Source organism: Cibotium barometz, chromosome 25 (assembly GCF_041138505.1).
Source record: "Cibotium barometz isolate CiBa-2024 chromosome 25, ASM4113850v1, whole genome shotgun sequence".
In the NCBI taxonomy this organism is placed as follows: Eukaryota; Viridiplantae; Streptophyta; class Polypodiopsida; order Cyatheales; family Cibotiaceae; genus Cibotium; species Cibotium barometz.
This window is the reverse complement of record NC_141070.1, coordinates 44,617,530-44,638,393: the sequence shown is the minus strand read 5'-3', so window position 1 is coordinate 44,638,393 and position 20,864 is coordinate 44,617,530. Positions and strand designations below refer to the sequence as shown.

The 20,864-nt window shown below is 44.5% G+C and overlaps 1 protein-coding gene and 1 pseudogene across 1 annotated transcript in view; one reads left to right on the top strand and one right to left on the bottom strand.

Annotated features, from left to right (window-relative positions):
• Positions 1–14,463, top strand: part of LOC147624607 (serine/threonine-protein phosphatase BSL3-like) — a 50,331-nt gene extending 35,868 nt beyond the window's left edge. Inside the window, exons 11-21 of the mRNA XM_086819624.1 lie at positions 10,851–11,079; positions 11,163–11,406; positions 11,516–11,686; positions 11,852–12,090; positions 12,353–12,437; positions 12,573–12,671; positions 12,792–12,991; positions 13,115–13,190; positions 13,307–13,442; positions 13,566–13,705; positions 13,813–14,463. Coding sequence (XP_086675750.1) covers positions 10,851–11,079; positions 11,163–11,406; positions 11,516–11,686; positions 11,852–12,090; positions 12,353–12,437; positions 12,573–12,671; positions 12,792–12,991; positions 13,115–13,190; positions 13,307–13,442; positions 13,566–13,705; positions 13,813–13,896 — 1,703 coding nt within the window. The 3' untranslated portion in view covers positions 13,897–14,463. The remainder of the gene's footprint in view (positions 1–10,850; positions 11,080–11,162; positions 11,407–11,515; positions 11,687–11,851; positions 12,091–12,352; positions 12,438–12,572; positions 12,672–12,791; positions 12,992–13,114; positions 13,191–13,306; positions 13,443–13,565; positions 13,706–13,812) is intronic.
• Positions 3,632–5,334, bottom strand: LOC147624608 (uncharacterized; annotated as a pseudogene).
• Positions 14,464–20,864: the final 6,401 nt, after the last annotated feature.

The window sequence follows — 20,864 nt, the reverse complement described above, 5'->3', positions numbered from 1 at the left end:
ACATGATAGTGCATGTATGGCTTGTGGAGCTTGACATGGTGTGTTTTCTTGGGACTAGCTATCTTGTTGATTACCTGTACTTATGTTTTGGGAAGATTCCGCAAGGATTTTGGATCCCTAAACACTTTACTTGATATGACTAAGCAGATGGGTGTTTCTTCCAGTCTAGTTGCACTCATGTGTGTGTATGACCTTAATTTTATATTTGGATGACTTGTCTTGTTTGCTTGGACAATGCGTGAGATTACTGCATGTGTTTGTCCTTGGGGCCAGGGGCACCCTGTGGACACCTGTTTTGGACAGACAGGTGGTCTACCTGTGTTTTATAGGTGGTAAGTGTCCTTGAAAACTCAATTTACAGCTATGCAGGTCCACACTCACTTATAAGTGCCTGGACAAACTTTTAAGTTGTACACACTGGGCAGAACTATTTTAATACAAGTGGTGGCCAAAGGACGGGCACCGGACAGTTTATGGGCTGATTGCTTGTAGGCGCCCCTTCTTGAACCTAAAAAGCACATGCTTGGGATATTTTTGGAGGACAAGCTCTATTACTAGAGAGAGGTCGTGTTTTTGGGCTGATTGCATGCTTTACTGGTGCACGGAGGAGCTGGCCGATCTGATCTTGAGCTGTCTACTGCTAGCTGTCAAGATCTGTATCATCCAAGTGGCTGGTGGGAGCTGGTTGATTGTTTTGGAGCTTTCCCTTGAGCTGGACGGCTGCCAAAAGGCATAAAATCTGCTGGTTGACTTCTTCTGGAGAGTCTTTATACGCTGGTCGACTTGAGGATTGAACCCTATGTGCTGGTCAACTCTTTCTGGCAAGAGGGATTGGCTGGTCGACTGCTCTGCAGGGAGCTTTGAGGGCTAGTCGATTGCTGGTTCAGCCTCTTTGTGGCTGGTCGATTTGCTCTGTGCGCTTGGCACGGTTGAAGATGGCTTTACAGGGCTGTCGTGGGCTGATGTGGGCTGTCCATGGTTGTCCTGCATATGCTTTAAGCCGGGAAAGCTCTCCTATTCTATGAACGAACATTGAATTCAGCATATGTTTTGTTTTTGTTTTCATCTTGTAGTGGAAGAATCAGGTGCTAACCAATGGAGAATTCCTGGGCACCCGCAAGGTTGTATTTGAAGCAGACTCCTTTTTGGTAATCTAACCATAAAAAAGGGGCCCGGGGGGGGGGGGGGGTGGTCAGCCCATCCTCTAGCCCCTAGTGTGGTGTATTGGGCAGAGTTGTCTTCTTCCCTCTCTTATCTGGCATGCTCGTGTTTGATCAGTATTCATGATCGATAAGATTTTTGTGTTAGAGCTGCCCTTCCGTTACATCATTGTGTGTGTAGAGAGAGAGAAAGAAAGATATATTAAGCGTCTACTAAAGACCCAATTGGCCTATGAGACCAAAGTGATACAATAATGTCCATGGCATATCTCATCATGGAATGGAAAATAAAACAGAAAGAAAACATAAAGATAGCTATCTCACTGGGGTGATACAAAACTGTCCATGGAAGCTCATCATGGAATACTAAGAACATAGAAACATGAGAGCATCATCATCTCCGAGTAGATGGTATACCACTCTCCAAAAGAGAGAGAGAGAGAGAGAGAGAGAGAGAGAGAGAGAGAGAGAGAGAATGAATGTTGCACGAGTCAATGATGTGATTTGATTGATAGAAGTTATGTTCACTCACCAAGTACAATGCATTTGTAGGCTTGCAGCCTTATCTTTTGACCCATACAAATATCACACTAATTAGTGTATGTCACATGGCATGCTTATCTTATCCGCTTATAAGAGTGTGTGAACAATAACCCTTTTAGGGGATGTTCGCAAAAACACACACAAACAAAGGGTTCACACATACGAGGGGACACACACACACACACACACACACACACACAAATGTAAGGATTTTTGCAATCCCGGTTTTTTGTTAGAAGTTTGGAGTTTCTGGTGTTATTATTGCTAAGCTTATGCACCTTTGGTCATCCCTTTCAGCATGTAGAAGGTCATTTCAGCTTAAGAGATGCCTGAAAGGCAGCACAAGTTTGTTGTAAAAAGGATAATTGTTTTTTTTTTCTTTAGCCATAGGAAAGCAATGAAGCTTTTTTGTAAAGCTAAGTTGGACTTTTCTTTGCAAACCTTGACTCGAGTTGTTTCTTTCTTGGAAAAAAAAGGTCCTCACAAGATGCTTTCATTTGCTTTTATGGGTGCGGTAACCTACTTGTGATTTTCTTAAACCAAAAACAATCTTTCTGCAAAATATAAATTAGGATGAACAAAATGGCCGTGGTGGCCTGGCCTAAACACCAGCGTGTGAATCACCTGTGCGTTGCACAAAGAAGGCCGGCCTGACCACAATACCACCCTATTAAAAGAGCCGCAATCACCCAGCCACACAAGGCGGGGCCACAAGCATTACACAATACTTCCTCTAGTGTGTATAGAACACACCTGAATAACAACCAAAACGTGCGCAGCACATAGCCAGGCCCATGACGATTAAAACTTGAGAGCCCCTCCTGGCCTTCACACTACTATTGTCTCCTCTACGGTGCATGCCGTGTTGCCCTTGTCTCTTGCTAAACCATTCATCAAGGAGCACACCGGACATATGTGATGTGGGACACGATATTCGTTTTCTCAATGGGTGAATGGGGCCAAAGGGTACTGTGATTTGGTTGGTTGTCGATGTCTGGTGGAATCCCTCTGTCCCAGAGAAGAGTGAGTGGCATCCTGTGTAGTAGGCAGATGCAGTCCAATGAGCTCTGTGATGGAAGTTTGGGAGGCATTGTGCTGACGCCTGACTCCTAGGATGCTGTCTTAGTAGGGCATCGCATTGACGATGAAGTTATAGCAAGTACAAAGCCAGTCATCTTTGTTCCACATACTGCATAACCTGAGAGAGGGGATGAAACCCATCTCGGATAAAGCCAGGCATCTCTGTTCCGCATATTGCATAACCTGTGAGAGGGAGGCCAAATCCATCTCCCGTTGATGACATAGCTCTAGCAAGTATAAATCCAGGCATCTCTATTCCGCTTACTACATAACCTGTTAGAGGGGAAAAGATAATGGAATTTCCTGTGAATCGCCTAGTTAGGTGGGCATTTGAACGTGTAATGCTCTTGTCTCACTTTGCATACCCGTGCCTTCCGGATTGAGACTTTGATGTGTGTATATATATATATATATATATATATATATATATATATATATATATATATAGAGAGAGAGAGAGAGAGAGAGAGAGAGAGAGAGAGAGAGAGAGAGAGAGAGAGAGCTGTATTAACGTCTACTAGAGGCCGAACTCGACCTATGAGACAAATCCATGTACAACTGTCAATGTCCTTTGGATGTCCAGAAAAAAAGGACAAAATAAACATGAAATAGATTATGAAAGTACTCAGCTAGTAGGGGGGGGGGGGTGATGGATGGAGCACTACTGCCAAAGGCTCAGTATGCAACCTATATCCGTAGGGTATACAAGAATGCAATGCAGATCTGTCTAGCTCCAACAAGTACCATAATGGGGGTGTAATATGCGATACATAGGTGATGGCGAGGCAAAAATCCCTTGGAGCATGATATCCGGGTGTGAGTATAAGTGAGCTAGCCGCTCTTGGATATGGTGCTAATGTCGAGCCCGTATCTCTGTAATCTCCCTTTGATGTAGTCTGGGAGCTTGATAGCCTGGATCCCTTAGTCTCCGTTTGGCTCGGGGGTCCGCAGCGCGTTGAAGTGTAACCCCCTCCTGTGTCAGGGTAGGCATTGGGATAGATCTCTAGAAGAAATCAGTGAGCTGGAGTTGTCGCCCCTCTCTCCTTGTGGTAGTGCCTCTCTATGGTGCTGTGTCTCTAGCAAGAACTGGCCAAATCTACGCTGGTTTGCGGATTCCATGATCTGTGAGGGACGTCCACTGAAGATGGTGGTGTCTCTCTCTCTAATGTCACTATATGCTCTGCATCTGCATACATAATACTCCTCACTCCCAACCTCCTCCTGGCATAGTCTGCATATCCTCTTTGCTCTGGGGATCCGTGTTGCCCTACCTGCCTCAATCTCAAGCTGGTGTGATGACACTCTAAGTTGGCCAATCGCCACTTGGGCTCTGAGAGGCATGTACACATCCATATATCCGGGTCGCTGAATAAATCCATCCTCTGAGATGCTCATAAAACAATCTCTGTGGTATAGCATCTTAGTAGGCAGGGGCTGGTGGGGTGCGATCCATGTCCGCCTCATATAGCGCTGCAATAAGTCCTGTCGCATAACTCTGTTCCTCTCACTGTGTGAGAGCTGCATATGTGGAGCATTAAGATCATACTGAAGAGGTGGCAAGTGATCTATGTCCCACCCACACTGGGTCAATAGCTGTATCGTCTGTGCATACCATGATCCTGTGTCACTAGCCTCAGCTAACTATCTAGATGCCTCAAAAGCTCTACGTGACAATCTGTCCGGAGCCATGGTTCGCACTCGATGAATAAAGCAGACCACCTGGAAGAGAGCCTCTACTAGCATGGGTGGTGCAGCAAACTCTGCTCTGACAATGTCATGTGGTACAGATGGTTTGCTGCGAATCATCCGTGAGAGCATCAGAACCTGGGGTCTCTCGATCTAGGTCCAAGAGGAGGCCGAGAGTCCGGGTGCCCATACTGCTGCTGTGTACATCAGTGCGGGTGTGACCAGAGTGTCGAATAGTCACCCCTTCGTGTGGGGCTTCTGAAAGTGTGCCTGGTGGCACTGTCGCTTAAGCATGGCCAGGGCAGCATATCCCAGTGTCATCTGTCTCTGGCTGCTCGTGCCATAGAGAAGCGCCCTAATGAACTAGCAAATGTAATCCCCAAGTATACATATGAGTCCACCACCTCAACCTGGCCTCCTGCAAGAGTGAAGATTGCATGTCGTCGGATCTGCCCCGACGTATGGAATATCATAACCTTGGTTTTCCCAAGGTTCACTGTCAGCCCTCTCTGTGTACAGAAATCATCTAAAGCCTGCAGATGTAGCTGTAGTCCCTCTTGTGACTCAGACACTAGAATGATGTCATCAGCATATAGCATAATGTGGACGGGTGTACCTGAGATGTCGATCCCACCTCCTCCTCCACGTAGAATGAAATCAGCCGCCTCATCGATGTAGAGCCCAAAGAGAGTAGGGGAGAGTGGGCATCCTTGCTTCACACCAATGGTGCTAGCAATGGTCTCAGATAAGCCTCCTGGGCATCGTACCCATCCTAGTACCTGCTCATATAATGCATAAATGCCCCGTGTCATCTCTGTGGGTATCCCCAATGATTGAAGTTGCTGGAAGAGTCGCTCTCGTGGCACTGTATCAAAGGCTTTGCGGAAATCCACAAAGTAGAAGTAAAGCCTCCTCTTCCGTGCCTTCACTTGATCAATCAGGCAACGCAGAGTGAAGATGTGGTCGATAGTAGAGAAGGCCCTGCTTGGCCAAGAGCGCGTAGCCCCTCGCTCTCTGCATATGTACTCAGCTCTGCCCTCTTTTAGAAAAAGAGGAGACGGACAACAAGTTTTTCTTAATCCCTGGCATATACAATACATTTGTAAGTTTGCACCATCTTTTGTTGTGAGAAGCACCTCACCAACACCCTGAACTGGATAAGAAGAATTGTTTGCACATGTTACCCGCTTGCCTTTAGGGGCAGCCATAAGCTTCTTAAAACAATCCCTCCGTGAGGTAATGTGTTTAGAAGCACCACTGTCAAAATACCATGTGTCGTGCCTTTCATTGACACTGAGAGACATATGCTTTAATGATGCATCATAATTGCAAGTAAGGAAAGTCCACTCATCCTGCACAAGATTTACTGATGCATCATCTTTCCTTGCAAGTGATGAAGAAGAATCTACAGCCATGCCGCTTTCCTTTTTCTTCTCCTTTGCAAGCCTCTTTTTTTGCAAATGTCACTACTGCAAGAAGCTTCTTTTTGGGCTTGTCTGCATCATTTTTAGCCTTTTGTGAAGGCTGTCCCAAATCAGCCTTTGGCTGAAAACTGTGTTTGGTTTTTTCCTTGCCCTTGCCCTGGGCAACAGAAGCCCCATCACCATGCATGCTGGAAGATTTGTTCTTTCGATTTTTCCCCTCCTGTAGCAACAAACCAACCAACTCTTCAAACAAGATTGGTTCAGGGTTACCCCACATAGATAGAGTGAGCAATGTGTGGAAATTCAAGTAGGTTTCTGGCAAAGATGATTGTGTTATGGAAACCAACTCCTTTTCGGAAATGACCTTATCAATGTTGAGCAACTGCTCCCGAAGATCCTGGGTCTTCTTAAGATGATCAACTATACTATGACCTTCATTCATGTCCAAGTTCTCAAGCTCTTTCTTGAGAAATGTAACCTTGGCATCATTCTTTGCTTGATACATGGTTTCAAGTACATTCCAAGCTCGTCGTGAGGTCTTGCAAGACCGAATACGCGGTATAATTGATTGCTTTACTGACAAAGCAATCAAAGCCATCGCTTGGGCATCTCGAGTATCCCATCTTTTCTGCTCGTGTGAGGAAGGAGTGGGTACTGCTGCTTATTGAGCACCGCGGCCACGTGTGTTAGGTGCTATGTCAATAGGGCCTACATCTTCACCTAACACATAACCCCATAATCCTTTGGCCACAAGTAGATCCATGAAACTCCATAGGGAGTAATTATTGTCATCCAATTTGTCCTCTTGGGACAAAACCTCAAATATATCAGTCGTATTTTCAGCCGTTTGCTCAAATCTCTTTACCAAGAGATATGTTGTAAAAAGCACCGAAGTGCAATGCTAGGCAACCACAATGTCCTGTAAATGTTTTGCCCCAAATTTTAGGATGCAATGCTGAAAATCTCCTAATTTCTGAGCACCAATGGGCTAATTTATGTGTCAATTGCACATAATTGACAAAAGCCCCAAAAATCTGTATACCAATGAGCTTCAATTTTGTGATTAAGCAATGCTTTCATGAAAGCCCCAATCTTCTCCGCGTCTTGTAAATGCAATTGTGCAAATTTTGAAAAATCCCTAAATTCTGAAAATCCCTAAAATCTGACAAATCCCCAAATTTTTGTTGAATCCTGCACCCTAATGTTGCTGCATTGTTGCCTGCAGTTGAATCTTGCAATGAAGCAATGAATTCACAAAAGCTCCTTGATTTGAACCAAAAATCAGTTACCTGATTTTGAAGGGTTGCTGTAGCCTGTGATGAGTTGGGTAGGCATTGTTGTCTTGGTGCCGACTCTCCATGGAAAGAGTTTATTTGCTGAAGATGACAATGATGGCAGGAGCAGCAGAGAACGTCGTAGGCCACCTCCTTGTTGTGCACAGAGTGGCTGTCACAAACAGGCTGTAACCTTGCTCTAACAATGACGGGTTGCTACAGGCCAGTGAGAAGACCAGGTGCTACTCGCTTGACGGGAGTAGGCGCCAACCTTGATGGGCTGCTAACCTTAATGGTGACTAGCTGCTGTCGGCGAAGGAACAAGCGCATGCGACGGGGCTAGCAACGGCAGCTGGCTGATGGTTCCGTCACGGCGACGGCGGCTGATGGTTGGATTTGGCACGGCGAGGGACAAAAGAGACTAGTTTTGTTCGAAAAGTGGCCTTTGCCATGTAAGGCGAAGGTGGAGTTGAGCTCCTCCCTGGGGCGCCTCATGAGGTGCGAGCTCCGACGGGCTGGGCGGTGGTGGAGCCCTCCCCACTAGCTCCGCCCCTTCTAGAGGCTGAAATGGGCGGCAGGACGGCCAAGCAGAGGCTTGGATGGGCGGCGGTAGACAAATGGGGCCCGGACAGATTGTGGTCATAGGAAGCTGGGAACTCCACAGGCTGCAACCAAGCTCTGATACCACTGTTGGGGGTTAGGGTTTCAGAGAAACAGAGAACACACACACACATATGTACACAGCAGCAAGCTCTCAAGAGAGAGAGAGAGATGGTGATTGATACTCAAAGAAGATAGGATACAAAGATGTGAAGCAAGTGAGCTGTAAAAATACACATAATAAGTGTGGTATCCTTTCACACCTAATATTCAAGGGGAAAAACCCAAAGGGAGAAAAGTGCCCTTGCTTAGCCCATGTTCACATGTGGCACTACTCATATCATAAGTGGCATAAGTCATAGCATATATGCCAATAGGTGTAGCTCAAGGAAGAAAAGGCCTAAGCATCTCTGATCACAGGATACTCCAGCACCCGGCTAAGTGGGCCAAAACCCTCTCTAAACAAGCCATGGTATCTCCCTCTAATCTCATAATATATAGGGCATCTGCATATGTAATGCTCCTCTGTCAGTACCTTGCTGTGGCATAATCTGCGTTCTTTGTCCTCTCTAGGGGTCCGTGTTGCTCTCCCTGCCTCAATCTCCAGAGTGTGAGGATCTGACCAATAGTCACCTCATAGCGTGAGACATGTGTACATCCATATAGCTTGGGAGTCTAACAAATCCATCCTCTGCGAATCTAAGGAAATGATCTCTGTGGTACTGCATCTTGGTGGGAAGGTGACCGGACCAAGTCTCCCTGGTGTGCATCTGTCTCAGAACTCTATTCCTCTCCTCTCGGAAGAGTGTAAAGTATGGGGAGTCATCATCATACTAGAAGGGTGGTAATCTATCCATGTCGAGCCCATGTGCTGAGAACCACTCATCTACTGCAGCATACCATGATGGGTGATGGCGCCCCTCTGTGGCAATACTCTATGAGGACTCCATGGCCAAGCGGGGTAGTCTCTCTGGGCCCATGCCTCTGATGCGTCTGAAGTAGGCTATGGTTTGAAATAGAGCCTCTACCATCATCGGGGGCACTGCAAGCTCTGCTCTGACGATCTCCTGTTGTACTGATGGTTTGCTGCAAATCATCCTAGAGATCACGAGGATCTGCGGTTTCTCCATCCGACGCCAATCATATGTGGATAGGTTAGGGGCCCATACCGGTGCTGCATACATCATAGTTGGGGTGACTAAGGTGTCAAATAGCCATCCTTTGGTGCGAGTTTCCTGGAAGTGAGCCTGATGACACTGTCGCTCCATCATTGCAAGGGCAGCATAACCTCGGGTGAGTGTGTCCTGTGATGCCTGTCTCATGACGAAACGGCTCCCATTACTAGTGAAGGTAATACCCAAGTATACATATGATTCTGTCACCTCCACCTGGCTGCCTCTATATGTGATCATTGTATCTTTCATAACCCATCTGGAAGTGTGAAAGATCACAACCTTGGTTTTCCCAAGGTTCATTGAATGGCCTCTTTGTGTACAAAAATCATCTAAGGCGTCCATGTGGTGTTGCAGTCCCTCCTGCGAGTCAGATATCAGAATGATGTCATCCACATAGAGTAATAAAGTGACCAAAACCCTTGACAGTGATGCACCTCTTCCTCCTCTGTCTATGAAGTTCGTGACCTCATCTATGTACAGGCCAAAGAGTGTCCGGGAGAGTGGGCAGCCCTGCTTCACCCCATAGTGCTATGTATCTCCTCTGACAGATCACCTGGGCATCTGGCTTGTCCTGTCAGGGAGAGTGGGCAGCCCTGCTGCACCCCCATAGTGCTATGTATCTCCTCTGACAGACCACCTGAGCATCTGGCTCGTCCCGTCACCCTCTCATATAAAGCAATGATCCCCCAGATCATATGTGAAGGCACCCCAAGAGTCTGCAATCTCTGTAGGAGCTGGTCCCGTGGCACCGTGTCAAATGCTTTGCGGAAATCCACAAAGCAACAATAGAGTCTCTGCTCTCGTGACTTGGCCTGCTTAATCAGGCTCCTCAAGGTGAAGATATGATCCAGTGTGCAGAAGTTATTGCAAAACCCAGCCTGTCCCGGAGCACGAAGACCCTCCCTCTCGGCTAGAGAGCTGAGTGCTGTCTCAAGTACTGATCCGTATATCTTGGCCATAATATGGCCAACCATGAGAGTCCTGTAGTTCCCGGGGTCCAGCGGGTCACCTGATTTGTGAATGGGGGTAATGATATTCATGCTCCATGTGGTGGCCAACCATGAGAGTCCTGTAGTTCCCGGGGGTCCAGCGGGTCACCTGATTTGTGAATGGGGGTCATGATGGGAAGCCCTCTACAAGTGCCCTGTTGAAGAGAGGTGCAAGGAAAGGAGCTATGGTGGTAGAGGCATAAGAGAAGTGCTCACCTTGTATCGCTGTATGATCTGCAGATCTCCCGTGATGTAGCCTCTTAAGAGCTTTCTCTACCACTTGAAGTGAAAAAAGTAGAAGTGGTGGGTCGAGGATCAAGTGGAGAGGGTAACGGGGGTTGATCTGGTACATGGTAGAGGGACTTTGTATAATCATGCCAGATGGTCGGATCAGTGATGGGTGTGGGTGGTCATGGCTCATGAAACCGCCTCCAAGCCTTTTTTGAGTTAATGCTCAAGAATAGTTGGTACAACTCCCAGTATTGTTCGATTTCGTGTTTCCTCCTCTTTGGACGAGTTAGAGCTTGGTTTAATCTTTGAGCTTCACGCTGAGAGACTCCCCTAGTTCTTTCTGTCGTTTGAGGCGAGCACGAGTCTCACAACACACGTCGTCGTACCAACCATTCTGGGGCATCATCCCTACTTTAGCTTTAGAGGGGTATGGGTGGTATGAGGGAACCTGGCAATGGCAGAGGAGTGGAGTAGATCAGTCAACTGTGATGTGAGTATCTCCAGAGGTGCCGCGGGATCCATGTCAAGTAGACCATGGTAAAGGGTATCCTGATATATGTGATCACAGTCATGAGAGAGAGAGAGAGAGAGAGAGCGAGAGAGAGCGAGGGGGGGCTTTTACTTGATTATATTTTTAGCTTCTCTTTTACATTGAAAAATAATTAAGGAGTTTCTTGAATTCGTGCAGGTGTCCTACTAGACGATTTGTTGGTGGCAGAAGATGTTGCTGCTGGTGAAACAATAACAGCTCCTCCTGCAAGCCAAGGGTCTAATGGAAAATTAGCTTATGGTTATGGACGCACAAGCCCAGAACCCTTGTCTCCTGATGCTGTTGTGATTGGAGTTCCTGTTGCCTCTTCTATGAACGGGGATGTGGATATGAATACAGATAATGCTTTGTCGCAGGGTCATCACAGGTGAGCTGTATTGCCATGATTCTTTTGCACAGTTCTTGGTTGTATTGGAAATGGAACACCTATAACATCGAGTGGGTGTTCAGGAGACCAAGCAAGGGTGTTGAATCTTTAGTGGAGGCATCAGCAGCTGAAGCTGAAGCAATCAGTGCAGCCCTAGAAAGGGCTCGCCAGAGCAATGGAAAATTGGAACAAAATGATCATTTGGAGGGTAATGCTACTGAATCAACTCTGGCTGCTAAACTGCCCCCTATGTCTCTCAGCAAGGTTCATCCTACCTTGATGGACAACCTCTCTACACCGGTGGATGTTCGCCTGCATCATAGAGCTGTGAGAGGACTAACTTTTGTCTCACCATGACTGGTGTTTTAACTTCCACATTATGAGAGGAGATGTATTTGCACCCTTTAGGAGTAAAATGTGTAATTGGTGGCTACAGGTGGTGGTTGCTGCAGAGTCTGGAGGAGCATTGGGTGGTTTGGTGAGGCAGCTTTCAATTGACCAGTTTGAGAACGAAGGACGCCGTGTGAGCTATGGAACTCCAGAGAGTGCCAGTGCGGCAAGAAAGCTCTTGGATAGACAAATGTCTGTTAACAGTGTACCAAAGAAGGCAAGCCTTAAGGGCCACACACAGCTTTAATTTTACATAATCATTTTGTGCTTAATTTGGGCCTATAAGTAGCGGATTTCAGGAATCCCAAGAGGCAAGCCTGTACATTTTTGTTCTTGTGTGGAATCCATGCGGGATGATTTCCATCTACTTGGACCTTTGCAGGTCATAGCACAGCTGTTGAAGCCACGTGGTTGGAAACCACCAGTACGAAGGCAGTTCATCTTGGATTGTGATGAGATTTTGGAGTTGTGTGAGAGTGCAGAAAGAATTTTTGGTCAGGAACCTAGTGTTCTTCAACTCAGGGCACCAGTGAAAATCTTTGGGGATCTGCATGGTCAGTTTGGTGACCTTATGCGTTTGTTTGATGAGTATGGGTCTCCCTCAACAGCAGGAGATATAACGTAAGTGTTGTACTAGGCAGGAACAATCTGTCACCTCAGTTCGTGGGAAGGCATCAGGAGACTCTTTGAAATCTTTTGCTTTCTTGCTATGTAATGTTATCCTTGAACTTCATTTTCATGGTTTCCTAAAGCTCTTGGGGATTTTGGGGCAAGCCCCAGGAGCTTCACTAAATATGGGATTCTTCTACAGTGTTCGTAATCTATCTGTCTGTGTTCTCCTGTGTGAGCATAGGATATTTTACATCATGTGTTTCTGTTTCAGGTACATTGATTATCTGTTTTTGGGTGATTATGTTGATCGAGGGCAACATAGTCTTGAAACAATTACACTGCTTTTAGCACTCAAGGTAGCAAGTACACAATGAACTTGGGCTTCAGCTCAAGTTGTATGGTATTTTGAAGGTGATTCAAGTCACGTGAAAGATGATTGTAAGGTGTAAGGCTTTGTCTTGCTGATTAAAAAAGCGTTGTTGGTTTTGAAGGTTGAGTATCCCCGCAATGTTCATCTGATAAGAGGAAATCATGAGGCTGCGGACATTAATGCGCTGTTTGGGTTCCGGATAGAGTGTATTGAACGCATGGTAAGGTTTGAATAAGACTTAGCTCCTATGAAGATCTTGTTTGGACAGTTGTGCTGTGGCTTTGCTTTGAGAAGACAGATCATAGGTGCCTTTTTAATCATGATAATTTGGATACAACAGGGTGAGAGGGAAGGGATCTTTGTCTGGCGGCGCATCAATCAGTTGTTCGACTGGCTGCCTTTAGCTGCCCTTATCGAAAACAAAATAATTTGCATGCATGGTGGGATAGGTCGTTCTATAAACCATGTTGGGCAGATAGAAAGTCTGCAACGTCCCATAACCATGGAGACGGGATCTGTGGTGCTCATGGATTTGCTGTGGTATGCCAGACTCTTTGCTTGCACCAGCTCTGTTTTGATCTTTCATGGTGTTACACCGCATCAATTTATCATAGGCTGGCGACATCAGGAAACTGGGTTTTCACTAATATGCATTGTTTTCAGGTCTGATCCAACAGAGAATGACAGTGTTGAAGGATTGCGTCCGAATGCCCGAGGTCCAGGCTTGGTCACTTTTGGGGTGTGTATTCATGTGCTCCTGGTTTATTTTGCGTATCATATGCTCTTGTTCATCTTTGTAGAGGTGCCACTTTTTCTGCATTTTACATAGTCTCATTGATGCTTTTGTTGTGGCAGCCGGATCGAGTTCTGGAGTTCTGCAAGAACAACGACCTGCAGCTGATTATCAGAGCACATGAGTGTGTGATGGATGGTTTCGAGCGTTTTGCACAAGGGCATCTCATCACATTGTTTTCTGCCACAAATTACTGTGGTAAGCTCCTTTGCAGAGTACCACAGCGACTCTTGTAAAAAAAAGAAAAACAACACAGCCACCCACCCGCCTCTGTGAGGAGAGTAATCACTGTTTGTCCTCAATGGTCGTTTGTTTTTGCAGGCACTGCAAATAATGCAGGAGCGATCTTAGTTCTAGGTAGAGATCTGATTGTTGTACCCAAACTGATCCATCCTTTACCTCCTGCAATAACGTCACCTGAGGCTTCACCTGAGCGGCATGTGGAAGATACATGGATGCAGGTATATGACATCCTGAGGATGTCAGCCTTGAATTTTCTAACTTGGGTTCAAATTTGCCAAACCAATTGTTTCATACTGTTTCTTCATCCAGTAACTATCATTTGCAGGAGTTGAACACCCAGAGGCCCCCCACCCCAACACGTGGTCGCCCTCAACCCTCAAATGATCGTGGCTCTCTAGCTTGGATTTAGGTGATGAAAAGTTATGGTGATACCCCATCATCTACGCTGTCAATTACTACAGCAGCTGCATGTAATTCACACATCAAATAGCCTGGCAAAGTTTTTGGAAGCAATGGACACATCCATTGGACCAGGGCACAGGCATGGGAATGATCCAACTGCATTAGTAGCGGCGGATGGTCAAACACACTCGGTGCTGGTGCTGGTGCTGGTGCTGGTGCTGGTGCTGGCACCTAAGAATTCCCATCGTGCCCTTGTGAAATAGAGGTGTGCCAGGCAGCAAGGTTGCAGTATCTTGACATCGCGACTACCTTGGCATAGCTCAGTCATTGGAGGGTTTGGTTTCATGGTCTAGTGTTATGCTGTATCATTAATGTGCTATATGTGGAAATTCACTCTTTTTTTTTTCGTAATTGGAAGAGGTCATGTAGTTATCATGAGGTAAAGATTTTTCTGGTAGATGTACAGGTCTTTTCACCTCTTAGCTCATCTGTCTATCAGATGCCTATATTGTGTGGACTGTTTGTAACACTTGCATGTGACTAAAAATAAAACCAGAATGATTAGATTTGTTTATGTGAAGGTCTGGAGGCATTATTTAGTTTTGAATTTAAAATTCCTTATTTCCTACAATGCAGCCTTCCTGGTAGAGGTGAACTTATTTCTGTCCTTTTGTGATTAGGAATCAGTGGGGTCTTTAACATTATGTAGTCTTTGAGAATCAACTTTGCAATATATTTTAGAGTGCAACTGGGCACCGTCAATATGTGATTGTGCTATCCTCTCTTCCATTTTCATACGTATGAACGTGCACAGTTGGGTCTCACACAGGATACTTTTATCCTTTTTTACTCTCTCTCTCTCTCTCTCTCTCTCTCTCTCTCTCTCTCTCATGCGATTAAAAAAAAGATATGAAAAAAAATAAATAAACTGAAGCATTGAGCATTGAAATGAAACTTATTATTGTGAGTGATTTAAGTGAAGGTTTATGTACCATTCATATAAAAGAAAGACCATGTTGATTGTACTTCATTGGCAAGTAACATCATGAATGAAGGATTGTAGAACATGTGAGATTCAAAGGGTGATGTACGTGCACTAAAAAGGTACAATTTCATATACAAAATGGTGAGATTTGAAGTGACCATTGTAATTGCACAATGCCTATTGGCATTCAAGTGTCCAAGTTAATGTTTGTAACTTATTGTGGGTGTCCCCAAACAAGGACCAAAAGGTGCAACATGTGCGATTGGATTGGAAATCAAGTGCAGGTAAAGTTGAATGTACGAGGGGAGTAAAGTAATGGAGCTAGTGCGAGGGGGTTAAAGTAAATGGAGCTAGTGCAAGGGCTACGATTGCCAATAATACAGTTTCAAGGTCCATTTTGAAGGGGTCATAACCTCTAAACGCCACCCACGTTATCCTCCATGGCTAAAATCTCCTCAATAACCAGCGGTGCAATTTCTCATTAAACCAATATAGTGACAAGCAATAATTTCTTGGTCTTACCTTGTATATCCCTTTATTTTTATCGTCTCCCCTTTACTTTCAATCAATGATTTCTATGAACCTCCATTTTAGGTTTCAACAATCGATGCTTAACGAAGGACTTCTTCATTTGAGTTCTTTCACTCCTATTTTGCTAAGCACGAACTCAAGTACTTACAATACATTCCACCTACTAACCTTGGGTTCTTTAAGAAACTTAGGTCTCTCTTTAACAAGCTCAGATCTCTTTGGTGGTCACCACAACCATACGATATCATTGTCCTCGAGTGTTTTCAGTTACTATCTACTATCCTTGATCTTCAAAATTGCCTCCCCATTATTCTCCACAATAGCATGTTGGATCTTAAAAGAGAAAATTGGCTCTACATCACAGTAGAGCTTATGTATGTCATAGTGTGCTAGCTAATGTGTTCTAATGTGCATCTTTGTCTAAACTAAATAAGTCTCTATTTTGTGTGTGAGACAAGTACTAACTTTGACTCAAAAGCACCACACACAATGTACAAACGATTGAAAAATGCCAAGGTATTGTTAGTAGGTTGTGGCTTTGTCTTATCACAAGAATCACATGTGCCAACTCTATATTAAGTTGCAAACACTCCTACGTCGTGCTTCAAAGGTAGACTCAAGCTCACCAACTTTCAAAGTACAGTGTCTTGCATCTTGTCTATGCTCCATTTTTTAGAGTTGTAACTCCATCACATGTGAAAACAATAGAGTTGATGCCCCTACATTGCATGGACCACTAGAGCATTGCAAGTATATGAAGAGCTTGACCCTCATAATGCTTGTAGTGTCCACAATTGGGCTATGGAAAACAAACACCAAACCTTTTGTTATTACCTATTTGAGGATGCAAAAGGACGCAAAAGGACATCTCTTCATCTTGGGAATTCAAACAATGTGGCAACTCAAAATGATAAATAAATATGGCTAGCATGCTAACTAAATGGTGTTACATATAGAACAAATAAGTACAAGGTGGAATTTAAGTTGCTACATCTTTCCTCTTCTTTCTAGTGTATAGGATTGTGCATGTGTGCATTAAAGCTACCAATTCTATGTGCTTTTTGGATTGCTTTTTTGAGACTTCTTTAATGTGGTTGCTTGGGGCCATGATGCGTCCCCCAAGAAATAAAGCCACCAATTCTAGATGATTTTTGACTGCTTTGATACTGCTTCGGGGGATGATCAATCCCCCAAGCAATTAAACCACCAAACGAACTTACTTTTTTATTGCTTTGTGGCTTCTTGGGGCCATGATGAGTCCCCCAAGTAGTAATGCTACCAATTCTATGTGCTTTTTGATTGCTTTATGGCTGCTTGGAGCCATCATGAGTCCCCCGAGCATTAAAGCCACCGTTTTTTACTACTTTGATACTTATTAGGGAGATGATTAGTCCCACAAGCAATTAAACCACCAAGTGAACCTACTTTTTGATTACTTTGTCATCACTGTTTTGTGGCTACTTTGTGACTACTTTCGACTGCTTTTTTTGTGGCTGCTTTTGACTACTTTGTGACTACTTTTCATGTATACTTAATTAGGTGCTTTCTCTATCTTGTAGTTGTAGTTCCATGTTCAAGTAAAGAGCTTACTTTTAGCCTTATCGAATCATGGATCGTTAGTCCTTGTCTTTGAGCTACAAATGTAACTTCTTGATGTGGGTGTGTTTAGCTTGTTTGACGTGCCCTCACTTTGTTGTCACATTAGCATGCTCCTTGCCAATGGGATAAAGGAAGAGCACTCTATGCCTAGATAGAGGTAAAAAGAGATTCGTCTAGTGTGTCCTCATTTTGTTGTCACATTGGAATGCTCCTTGCCAATGGGGTGAAGGAAGAGCTGTCTATGCCTAGATAGAGGCAAAAATAGATTTGTCTTCGCGGTAGTTCTTTCTTACAAAAGGCGGGGGAAGAAGAGGTAGCAAATGCAAGAGAAACCTACAAATAAATTTATCAAGCATGCATCCATCAAGCAAGCAAAATCTAATAGCATACATGAAAAAAGAGATTCGCCTTTCACGGTGGTTCTCTCTAAAAAAAGACGGAGGAAGAAGAGGAAACAAATGCAAGAGAGAAACCTACAAACGAACCTATCTAGTACGCATCCATGAAGCAAACAAGATTCAACAACATACATGCAAGGAAGAAGAGGGAATATAAGAGCTCATAAGTATTCAATTGCAAACAAGATTCAATAGCATACATGCAAGGAGAGGGAAGAGAAGAGCTCACAAGCAAACAAGATTCAATAGCATACATATGCAAGGAGAGGGAACATAAGAGCTCACAAGTATTCTATTACAAGGAAATGATTGTGTGTTGCAAAATGACTTACATAAAAGTGACTAGTTTTCACAATAGGTTGGCGAAACTTAAAAATGGTCCAGTCTTTATTACTAGTCTTAAGTAGGTACATACTCGAAGTTCTTACATTTTTCCTATTTTGACATTAACTACAAGGTAAGACGACTTTATATGTTCTAGTGTCATCTTACCAAAGATAAGTGTCTATTCGAGTAGGTAAGATGGAAAAGCGTCTTATGGGGCAGATCAAGTAGGTGAAACTATGTTAATCTTCAGACTAGTTAACATACTGCATTTCCTAATGGTGACGGTGCCCCCATGTCACCTAAGTTGGGTGGTGAAGTTACTGCTATAAGGAGAAAAGGTGTGAATTGTTCATCATACACTATAAAGTTGGCATGCGAGGTTAAGTGGTATGGTTCAAGACTGATCCATAACTAGATGGAGAGAATAATAGACAGAAGCTTTGGGTAACTCTACTGGTAGGCAACTTGTCGAGGTGGCATGAAAGTTATCGGCGATGAAGTTCATGCAAGGCCTCAGGATCCTTCAAAATTAGGTAGTTGATAGAAGAGATCTGCACCTCGTGTGATTGGTGGGATGAGTGCCAAGACCACCATGGAATGAATGACTAGTATGGGTACATGGTGGTCCGGATCTTCATGCTGCGACATGAGACTATGTCTTAATCTCACATTCTGATTCTTCATGGCGGTTCCAATCTTCATGGCATACTAGTCCCGATCTCACATGGTGGTCCGGATCTTCATGTTGCGACATGAGACTATGTCCTAATCTCACATTCTGATTTTTCATGGCGGTTCCAATCTTCATGGCATACTAGTCCCGATCTCACAACATGATTCCTAGAGATTGGTTCCTAGAGATTGGGCTTCTTTGTGGTGGTGAATACATCAGCTAGGGCAAGGTTTTGTTGGTGTTGAATTGGTCGTGAGAGTATGTTCGGATCTTCATGACATGATGTGAGAGTATGTCCTGATCTCACAACATGATTCCCAGAGATTGGTTCCTACGCCTAGAGATTGGTTCCTACGCCTAGAGATTAGGCTTCTTTATGGTGAGGAGCACATTGGCCAGTGTAAGGTTTTTTTAGTGTTGAATTGGAGTCAAAGCAAAGACTGCATGCATTAAAGCTCGTTGGAGGTACTTGCAAGGTTGAGGGTTCTCCAAGTGATGGATTGTACCATGGGCCAGGATTGCGCTCACCATGGTCCCCTAACCTAGAGATGTACCTCAAGGGTGGGCATTGATGATGTTAGTTGCAAGGGCATGCATTTGTGTATGCACTGAGATGCGAGATATGAAAAAAAATGTTATATCCATAGTGAAATATGCACGTGACGTGCATGGGTAATAGGCGGAAGGTATGCCCGTGTGTGTACTCCTCCAACTTGAAGATTTCTTTAACTCAACTACTTTCTTCGACTCTTTTTTCTGCTTTCTTCAACAGTTTCTTCGACTCTTTTTCTGCTTTCTTCAACATCCCTTTTCTTGGGGATTTAAGATCATTAGATTGTTGATGCATGGCTGTTAGCTTTTCCCATAGCTGCAATGGAGCTAGGTGGCTTTTGTGGCTCGAGGGATTTGGAGTGAGATGTGAGATATGAAAAAAAATGTTATATCCAAAGTGAAATATGCAGGTGACGTGCATGGGTAATGGGCGGAAGGAATGCCCATGTGTGTACTCCTCCAACTTGAAGATTTCTTTAACTCAATTGCTTTCTTTGACTCTCTGCTGCTTTTTCTTTGACATTTTATCAACATCCCTTTTCTTGGGGATTTAAGATCAATAGATTGCTGATGCATGGTTGTTAGCTTTTCCCATAGCTATGGTGACTTGATAACACCAAATTTTTCTTTTGTGTGTGTGATGTGGCACCATGAGCCTATGTTACTATGTGGCACCTTTTTTTCCCTCCCCAAATTTTTAAAGTTTTGTTGGTGTGTGTGTGATGACATGACGTCGTGAGCCTACATTGCCTCATGGAACCGTGAGCTTGCATCACCTCATGGCACATGTGGTAGTTAAGAAAAGGAGGGGTGTGTGTGTGTGGGTGTGGTATGCACATAAGTACATGTGCGTATTTTAAAATTTTGGTCATTTTTAGTTTTGTTTTTGGTTTCAAGTTTTTAATCATTCCTAAGCATATGTGTATGTACAATTAATAGAAAGTGCTATGTTACATATATACAACAGGATTTTAAGGTTTTGGCGGCTTTCTTTGATGGCCTCACTAAGCGAAGGTGGAGAGTCACTTTCCTATCCATGATGAAGGCCTTGATGCCATTACCATTGGCTTTGCTGGCGTGCTTGATTGAGCTTTACCTTTCCAATTCCGCTCACAAGTTTGTGTTTTAGCATGGTGCACACAGTGTTGTGGGATCATTGGTGGTCTTTTTGAGCCTTAGGGTTAGTCGGTGGTGCCATGGAACTGTGTGCATGGCTCTCTTTGGGATTTTCCACCCATGCACACAAGTGTGGTGGGGTTGTGGTGATCATTTTGAGCCTTTGGGTTGGTCAGTGGTGCCCTAGAAGTGTGTGGATGGATCTCTTTGGGATTTTCCACCATGGGTTGCTCTTGTTTGATGGGAACATGGTTGGGTAAGGTCATTGCACATGGGCGAGGTACTACCTGTTCTTCCTGCTTGGTCTCCATGGGGTACTCCTACTTTTGTGAAGGGTGTTAACACATAAGTCCAGATAGAACCCGCTGTTCTCCATTCATGCTTGAGCTTTGGGGTTGGCATCGGAGGCATGGCTTTTGGTCTTCATTACATCTTTGGTTTGGCGTTTGATGGCATGGTGCAAGTTTTCTTGACTTCAAAACCCAAATGTAGGGGTTCCCTTCATAGAAGCCTTGCGCTTCTAGGAGCTTGGTTGGGACCTAATAGTATGTCAGCTAAGCTTAAGCCTAGTTGTGGTCCTTTAATGTTTTCAAGGGCTACTCCAGTCTTTGGGGCTTGCACCTTAGGCTCTTTGGGCAAGTGACTTTGAGGTTGTCAAGCCCGAGCTTTCTACTTCTTAGCTGTCTTGGATAATTTCCATAGACTTGGTTTGGAGCCTTGTGATAGCATTGATAAGGGGAAATGAATACGCCCAGCTTGTAGACAACAAGTTAAGGCTCATCAATGTGGTTGAT